General features: G+C 35.4%; 1 protein-coding gene across 1 annotated transcript; it reads right to left on the bottom strand.

Moving 5' to 3' along the window:
• Nucleotides 1-6195: 6195 nt before the first annotated feature.
• LOC120356579 (coiled-coil and C2 domain-containing protein 2A-like) lies at nucleotides 6196-9326 on the bottom strand (the record flags this gene model as incomplete). The annotated part of the gene is made up of 2 exons (XM_039445531.1): nucleotides 6196-6408; nucleotides 9132-9326. Coding segments are annotated over 2 exons (408 nt in total), but the record flags the coding sequence as incomplete, so codon positions are not given.
• Between the last annotated feature and the right edge of the window lie 616 nt (nucleotides 9327-9942).

Here is a 9942-nt window from a genome sequence, read left to right on the forward strand (position 1 = left end):
TTTTTGGCTCATATGAATTGGATTTTTCTCGTGGAACGATGTCCTATGTTATGTATCACTGCTGCTGTAGCAGAAGTCTTCGGGGTGATTTACAGCATTTTATTAGAATTTCGTTTTAATAATAATTATTAATAATTAGCATTTGAACAAATGCAACTTACAAATTAATTCCATCTGTAGACTGACTGGCCGCTATGGCTTTGTATAAAATGGACGCTGCTATTCAGAGATTGTCAGGTTGGTGTAAGGGTAAGCATTCCTGACAGGCAATTGGGAGGTACTGGGTTCGATTCCCGGGCTGACAAATATTTTTTGTATAGTAGCGCTCATCGAATTTACATCTAGTTTACCCTGTTTACCCTCTTTCTTGTCAATATTTGCAGTAGCAGAAGTTCGGGGTGTTTACAGCATTTAATTGGAATTTTTTAATAATAATTATTGCTATCTGAAACTTACATCAGCTGTGAGCCAAATGTCGAACAATCCTGGAAAGAGAATACTGCCTGGAGTGGGGGGATTTGGGAGACAAACCAAGCCGCCATTTATGGGAGGTGACTACGCCTTCCTCCAACACTGAAATCACAAATTCATAACAATAAAACATACAGCAAACAATAAACTAGTAATCTGTGAACAGTAGATCTCACAGTTTTCTCATCCACAAGTATCTGATGTCACCTGTTCTAGTTGATTCAGTTGAATCATAATTTACTCTTAAAACTGTTATTGTTTTCTCCAAGATCAAAAACTCACTTATGTTGATAAACTCAGTTCACGTTGAATTTGTATCCCATATGATGATTTATCAGTTTCGTGATAAACTTTCCATCTGATAAAAATATTTCTCAACTATTTTCAAATTATTTTTTTTCAATCAAGAATAATATTATAATTTCTTCAGCATTATTCAGTTAATTCAATCATTTTTCATTTCATTTTCAATCACCTATTAAATTGTTTTTCAAATGTGAGAATATTGATACTGATGGGCACGCATCATAAAAGATATTGACACCCTACCTTATAGAATAGACACCGCCAAACATCTGTGTAATGCATGCAATGAATAATCCACTTGTCAGCTGATTGATTATGAATAATTCTATAGTCTGATTGATCCTATCTTCAAAGTAGAGATATTATATAGTGATATCAGAGTATGGAGGAACTCTTTTTTTTTTCATATTATCCTTAAAATGCAAAATTCAAGAAACCTTGTGTATACATCGACGTGCAGTTGAAAAAGGAATATTCTTGCCGAATTCCATCGAATTCTATCAACGCGTTTGGCCGTAATGGCGTATATAGGCCTACAGACAGACAAAAGCAATCGAGCTGAAACATAGACTTCACTACGTTCAGTCAACTACGAAAAAATGTAAAAAATATCCACCCATTAACCGTATATCAGTCAAATGAGACAAATTTATACATTTGTCAAATAAATGTAGTCATCTGTAGTTGAATACAATGTCCAACAGTACTGTGGTGAGGTTCACGTTATAATGACAATATTTGATTTACATTGGTGATGCTATCCTTGTCTATAATTCGACAAAGCAGATAGCGCTATCCTTTTATGCTCTGATACGTTCCAGATTGTTTTTCAACAATGTAGAAGTATAGTACAATGTGGAATCTAAACATCATATTTAGTCTCATCATTAAAATGAATAATTAAATAATGAAAAATATGTTTTCTTGACGAACAAGAATAATTAGTTATTTTGAATAATAATGAAAAATTAATATTACATCAGATATACCGGTATCAGCTATTCCTATAGAAGGCAGTGGCAAAGCAAAGACGGTAATGCTGTTCACCTATCTTCTCCACTGCCATTATAATGTGGACCTCACCATATTCACAAGATTCTAGCTGTTATTCAATTTACCCAATACCTCTTCACTAATACGTTTATTCTCATAACTTACTGTTATACAGAGTATTCTATATGTGGACCCCTTTTCAAAAATGGTATTTATTACAGTAAAAATCTGGTGTGTCGCACTCACACTACTTTCCTTGCCGTTATGAAAATTGATCACCTGACGTAGTGTTCACGTGCATCTCAAGTTACTATTCAAAGATCTGAGTCAGCTGGTGACATGACAATAACGCTGGAGACACACGATGTGTGCTATCTCTTCATAGTGAATGATTCAACAGAATCAACAGTTGACAACAGTTTGCAATTGAATAATCACATTTTCTCGAATTTCGAGCTTATTTTCAATTTTAGGTGGAAAATGTTACTGGACATTGATTATAGAGATTTCATGCTGAATTTTTTGTTTAAATTGTATCTGAAGCTGATAATGGGAATCTAAAATCGAACTTTGCATAGATGAGGCGGAGCTCCTGAAATTTTTACAGATATGGGAATTGTGGCAATTGATAGAGCTTATCAATGACTATTTTCGGTTAGAAAATGATCAAAATCGTTGGAGCCGTTTTCGATAAATCGCAAAAAACCCTGTTTTGACACAATTTTTCGCCATTTTAGCCGCCATCTTGAATTGCATTTGATCGAGATTGTTCGTGTCGGATCCTTATAGGGGAAGGATCTTAAGTTTCAAATTCAAGTCATTCCGTTAACTGGGAGATGATATATCGTGTACACAGACGCACATATACTCATACCCACACACACACACACACACACACACACACAAACACCCACACACACACACACACACACACACACACACACACACACTCACACACACACACACACACATATATATTATATATATATATATATATATATATATATATATATATATATATATATATTATATATATATATATATAAAGACCAATACCCAAAAACCACTTTTTTAGACTCAGGGGACCTTGTGAAACGTATAGAAATTTAGAAATTGGGGTACCTTACCAGGGTTTTTTTGCGATTTTATCGAAAACGGCTCCAACGATTTTGATCAAATTCTAACCGAAAATAGTAACTACAAAATATGTAGCTGCCATCGTCATTATGTATTCCCCTAAATTTTCTCGGTTAAGAATGAGGCTTACAGTTCAATGAGCAAGGAAAGTTGTGTGAGTGTACCACACCAGATTTTTCTATTAAATCTTATCAATAGTCTATTTCAAATTAAGCAAATAAATACCTTTAAAGTGAAAAAACACTCAGATTCTTTGATGTGGCGACGACCGTTTCGTGCTGGTGATGCAAATTCTCAAGCCAAACAGAAACTGAAGTGGTTAAGTTTATGAGGGTGAAATTTGGTCAGAGTGGGGGTTGAGAGGAGTTTTGGCGGTTAATGGAGGAGGATTTAAATGAGTTTGTCAAACAGTGTGTGGGAGGAAAAGTTGATTTGATCATTTAGAATATTGTTGGGGTATGTGAGGGTGACGAATGCTGTATGATATCAGTGTGTATTTGTCAGAGTTTTGCGGATTGTTTTTGTTGTTTTTAATTTTTTGTAGAAGTTTGTCAATCATTGAGGGTTTGTATCCATTTTGTTGTGCAATATATTTTATTGTGTGCAGTTCAGTGTTGTAATCTGTAATAAACCCTCACATACCACAACAATAAAACTTACAAAATAGCAGCAGCATTCAAGAAAATGAAATACAAGGTTGTTACAAACAAAAAACTCACTGAAAAAACTCTTGTCCCCACACAACACCTTCAAAATCAATACAATAGACCAAGAATTTATAAGCTAAATTGTAAAGATTGCAGCAAATTTACATAGGTAAAACAGCTAGAAATTTCTTCGATATAAGATTCAAAGAACACACAAGAGCCATACCCATCCGTCCTCCCATTCCACTTTGCAGAACACATTATCTCCACTGACCACACACACCTGACATAGACAACAACCTCGAAATACTCCACTATTCCAACAAAAACAGAAATTAAATGTACTAGAACAGTTTGAAATATACAAAACACACCAACAACAGCCAAACCTATTCTAAATGGACCAAATCAGCTTTTCCTCCCACACCCTGTTTGACAAACTCATTAAATCCTCCTCCATTAACCGCCAAAACTCCCCTCCACCCCCACCCTGACCAAATTTCACCTCATAACCTTAAACACTTCAGTTTCTGTTTGGCTTGAGAATGTGCAACACCAGCACGAAACGGACGTCGCCACATCAAGAATGTGAGTGTTTTTTCACTTAAAAGTTTATTAAATACAATAGTAATAATAATAGTGAAAACAAGATGGATAACCAACAACGAAATAATACCGATAAACTAGACTGACCAGGCGGCTCTAGAGGTCTGAAAAAGCGTGTGACGCAGACTGACTTTCCATTGACGTACATGACGGTCGACTTGATGATCTGTCGGGGAAATCGCGCTTCACTTGAGCCTCCCACTCCTCCATGTACTGCTCCAGGTGAGGAGGTTCGCTACATTCAAGACGTTCCTAGCAAAAAAACCCATATAGTTAGAAAATCAAGCTATTATGATGAACGAGCAGATGAAGATAAATTATAATGAACGAACAATAAAATTAATTTGAATAATATTGAACAAAAATCTAAAACAGTGGAATTAACTTATAAAATTCTGTGAAAGTGAGAACTTGAAAGAAACCTTTTCAATGTTATCTAGATTTGGACTATAGTCGAAAAATAAGTTGAGACTTGGCCCTCCATCTGAAGAGATTACAGGGTTGCCAAATCAAGTAAAATTACAACTTTCTCAAATTTCCAATTCAACTTCAGAATCGTATGCATAATATCATCCCCGATATCCTAGTAGTGCTAAAAAAGTTCGAGTGTTGAAGGAATTGAAGGAAATTTAACTTTTATGATGAAATTGGAAACATCGCGAAGATTTGTTTTTCTTTTGAATATCACTTCTCTCAGAATCATGGGGCGTCGTAATGCGTAATATTTTGTATGAAACTAACGGGGTGAATGTCTCCTTCTATTGGTGTCTGGATCATTCTTATCTGACCTATAGTTGTTTTTTAATTGATGATTATGTTCGTCAATGTCGAGACATTTCGAGCAGAAAACATGACATTTTCGATATGCTAGAAACTTTTTGTTTAAAAAGATAAGTAGGTGGTGAAAGCGAAGAAGTTTCTCAGAAATAATTGAAATTATTCTTGCAATTGTCAAACGTATTCTGGTCTCTCAGGAGTTTCAAAGACAAGGATAGCGGCTGAATGGTGTGCCACCATGTGCTATCAATAGCTAGGATCAACAAAAACAAAATACAGAACGATTGAAAAAATCAGCAACTGCAAGCCACATGATTATAAATAGTGAAAATGACAACCTCGCCTCGAATAATCCAAGCAGTGTTTCATTACAGCCTTTCTAGAGGCAATCAGCTGCTTGCGTTTGAAATAATTCAGTCAAATATCTTGTAAATTGCCAGCCTTTAGCATACAATTTGGTACACAATGCATACCATGCAGCCGCTCTCCTAACTTTAAAATTCATTGTAGACCAAAATACGTTCTTCCGACTACTTTTGACAATTTGAAAAATAATTTCAATTATTTCTGAGAAACTTTCTCACTTCACAACCTACTCATCTTTTGGAACAAAAAGTTCCAGCATGTCGAAAATTTCATGTTTTCTGCTCGAAATGTCTCGACATTGACGAACATAATCATTAATTAAAAAATAACTATGGGTTAGATAAGAATGATCCAGACACCAATAGAAAGGAGACATTCCCCCCGTTAATGATATAAAATTATTACGCATTACACGTCCTATGATCTGAGAGAAGTGATATTCAAAAGAAAAACAAATCTTCGCGATGTTTTCAATTTCATCATAAAAGTTAAATTCCTTTAAATCCTTCAACACTGGAACTTTTTTAGCACTACTAGGATATCGGGGATGATATTCTACATCCATCCAATACTGACGTTGAATTGGAGATTTGAGAAAGTTGCAATTTTACACGAATTGGCAACTCTGTAATTTCTTCGGATGGAGGGCCAAGTCTCACCTATTTTACACAGACTAGGAGTATTCACGAGTTGAACAATAACACCGGATATGAATCCACACAAGCGCCAACCTTAATGGTTACTCTTTTTTCGATGAGTCAACATAATATACAAGCAAATATTCATAGTACTATATATCGTGAATCTTATAATATAGAACAATAAATCTATAGATCTATCACCAAAAAATAGCGATAGTATAATAGGTACCGTAAATTATATAGAAATAGTATCATAGATATTTGCTACCTTGAACGGCCAGGTAAATGCAGAGGTGGGATGCACGGTAATGAATAGGGTGAGGAATGTGTTGTTGCGCAGATGGGATGGGTGGGATGGGCAGGGGTGGCTGACTGACGTCACGTGACGGGGGGATGTGCGTGGCTGTTCCCTCTCTCGTAGCCCACACCACCGGCGGACTGTACAGCTTGAATGTGCCTTCCACCTGGTGGAAAAAGGCACAAAACGGTTAGAAACAGGTCAAAAAAGACGGAAAAACATTATGAAAACCCAGTTACCAATTGATGAAATATCTAATTTTTTGTATAGGATTTCATTTTCACAACAGTACTTTGCCCGGTTGCAGAGTCGTTACATAAAATCAAACATGGCTATGGGAGACATAGTTTAAAATCAATGACATAAATGGTTGGTCGTTGCACAGTCGTTCGCCGAAGCCCATTTAGCTATATTCGAATTAGCATCACTCATAAGTCACACTGCAGCTCTATTCACTTTTTTCCATACATTTTCATACATGCTTCTATCCAACCAATGTCTTGGCATCGGGCAAAATTTATATTGACATCACTGTGAACCGACCTAAAAGACATCACATAAAATTGAATATCGAGGCATCGAGCATCGGAGGTTATTTTTTTTTTATTGATAAACAGAACACAATTCTCTAAAATGATCGTGTTTATATTTGTCAGCTTATGAATTTCGCGGATGCGATATTTTGATTTTTCACATACTCGCTCACTTACTTTTTTACTATCCACAGCTGTTTCAGCCAAGGATGAATTATCCTTTTAATGTCGTTCAGCTAGTTTTCCCAAGGATGAGACCTAGTGCAATCGCATTCTTATATCATAAACCTACTATGTTTTAAATTTCGTGAAAATCGTTAGAGCCGTTTTCGAGATTCGTTGAACATAAATAACCAGATATATGAATACAGAAATTGCCCGCTTAATATAATAGGATATACTGTTTTTGCTACAATATTTGTTAATATACTATGTACTATTCTACACTAACAGCATCTAGTTACATGCACTTGCTCACTCATTTCCATTACGGTATAGACAGACGACAAAATTTCTAGCTTTTTTTACAAGGACGTATTTATCCTTTTAATGTCCTTCAGCGAGTTATCCTAGCGTTGAGACCTAGTGCATAGAATTTTCATATCATAAACTACTTTGTTTCAAACTTCGTGAGAATCGTTAGAGCCGTTTTCGAGATCCGGTCACATACATATATATAAACTATAAACAGAAATAGCTCGTTTAATAGTATAGGATTCGGAAAATCAGCAAGGACTATTTTAAAACTTGAAAAACTAGAAACTTGAACGAGTGGAATCTTGAAGAATTGAAAATAGGCCTAATTAAGCGAGCAATTTCTGTATATGGTTATCTGGTTATGCATGTCCATCGGATCTCGAAAACGGCTCTAACGATATTCACGAAATTTTTGAACATAGTAGGTATCATCCCAGGTCTCATCCGGGGAAAACTCGCTGAAGGACATGAAAAGGATAATAATTATTCATCCTGGAAAAGCAGATGATAATTTCGTCGTCTGTCGATAACAGAAGTGCGTGTGTGGGAGAGAAACATAACTATTTCCAGCTGTGCAATCAATTTCACGAGAAATATTATCTAGACATTTTCAAATTATATAGACTTGATTAAAATAATCTGATTGGTTGACATGACATGATAATCATTCTAAACTAGATTATATCATAATTACTAAGTTAATCACTATTTTACAGTTTTAAGTGATTAGTGAGTGTTATTTTGTTATTCAATTTGGTTTGTAAACAATGTAAATAGAACTTTTCTGTTTTCAAATGTTTGGACTGAAATTGAACCTGAATTCAAGTGTATGGAACATAACCTACTTTCTGGACTATTTATGTATAGTGTATAAATCAAAGTTCGGGGAAGAAACAGTTTGGGCTGTACTGTTAGTCCTTCCCCATCATTTTTAAGAATTGTGTTCTGTTTATCGATAGTTTATAAATAAGTAACGAGCGAAGCTCGGTGCCCCGATATTATAGTGAGTCACATTATAATAGCAGTGTACGATTGACAATACTGATTCTGTCCTTTTCTATCATACAACAAAACAGATAGCGCTATCTCCTCTAGCTTTGCAATGTTGTCAGTTTGCCAAATATTCTATTTTTACTTTTGACAGTGACTGTAAAAAAGTAACTCAGCCGCCATTTTTTTCTTCTTCTATCAAAATACCTTGGTACACAAGTCGTATAATGATTTAAAATGTATTTTTGAAACAAGAAATAATTTTTAGACATTACCTACCGTATGAGAAACACAATTAAAATACCTAAATGACATTTAAAAAGTTGATAACTAACCATTTTAGACTTCATGCATGCTTCAGTTTGCCTTCATGTTCAGGTTAGACCTACTCGTACCGGTATAAATAATATTGAAAGGTTATTTCAGAGTTATTTCCATTGAATTACTTATTTTAAAAGGATTTCTATTTTTCTATCATTTTTAAAAGAAATTGGAATAGAATACCTACCAAATAACTTAATTTCTGTTGTTATGAAATTCAGATTGGTGTATCACAGCTTTTTAAATTAGCCGCCATTTCAGGGTTTTATAAAAATAGAAATCTGATCTTAGTTATGGACTTATGGAAGCAAATTTTTAGATCAAATTATGAAAAAATATATTTTCTTGATTAATTTGACATCAAATTGATTATTTTATCAAGGAAATGATAATTATTATTATTAGATCAAATTTAATGGGATGAATTGAGTAACAGCTGTGTACAATCAGTGGCAAAATGGAGAGACTTGGCAACGTTTTTCTCCTATCTTCCTTCACTGCCATTATAACGTGGACCTCACTATAGCACATTGAACGAAACAAATCATATGGCAACCTCAATTCTCACCCTTGAGTTGGCATAGAGCGAGGCGAACGGTATGGCAAGCGAGCCGAGCCAATGTCGCTCCATGCGTTGGTGGATGTTGGTGGTTCGCTGGCGGTCATCCTCCAACAGGTCGACCACTGTCTCGTCGTACAGGTGACAGTAGAGGTTGTCCCGTATCGACTGCAGCCCACCGGGGTCATGTCTCCGTTTGGGGCCCTGCAAACGTCAATTCATTACAGTTAAATATCGGGGACCGAGCTTTGCTCTGGAGTACAAAAGCATAAAAAAATTATTACAAAAGAAGAAATTCATACAGAAATGTTCTATCTAATCACAGTAAATTGAGATTAATTCACAGAGGAATGCAAAAATTTCCCTCACAAAGGCCCGGTTGCACAAAAGCGGGTTAAATTTTAACCCTAATTAACTTCACCTGAACCAAATCAGGGAAGACCATTTCAAAAAGATGGATCTACTGGAATTAATCAGGATTCAAAATAACCCGGCTTTTTTGCAACCGGTACTAAGTACCTGATTGAATGATTACGAAATTTCAACAGCTGAGTCATAATTTTGACACAGTCCCACATACATGAGCTCGCTCACTCACTTCCATCACCAACAGACGACGAAATAATTATTGTCATCTGTTTTTCCAAGGATGAATAATATTTATCCGTTTTCGAGATACGGTGAATCAAACATATAAACATCTAAACATCCAAACATATAACAGAAGTTGCTTGTTTAAAAGTATAGGAAATAAAGCCTGGTTTTCACTAGTAAGTTAGTGGTCGAGTAACTGGCACACTAACTCTCTACCGATCTAACT

This window comes from Nilaparvata lugens, unplaced genomic scaffold (genome assembly GCF_014356525.2).
Source record: "Nilaparvata lugens isolate BPH unplaced genomic scaffold, ASM1435652v1 scaffold7159, whole genome shotgun sequence".
NCBI classification, from domain to species: domain Eukaryota; kingdom Metazoa; phylum Arthropoda; class Insecta; order Hemiptera; family Delphacidae; genus Nilaparvata; species Nilaparvata lugens.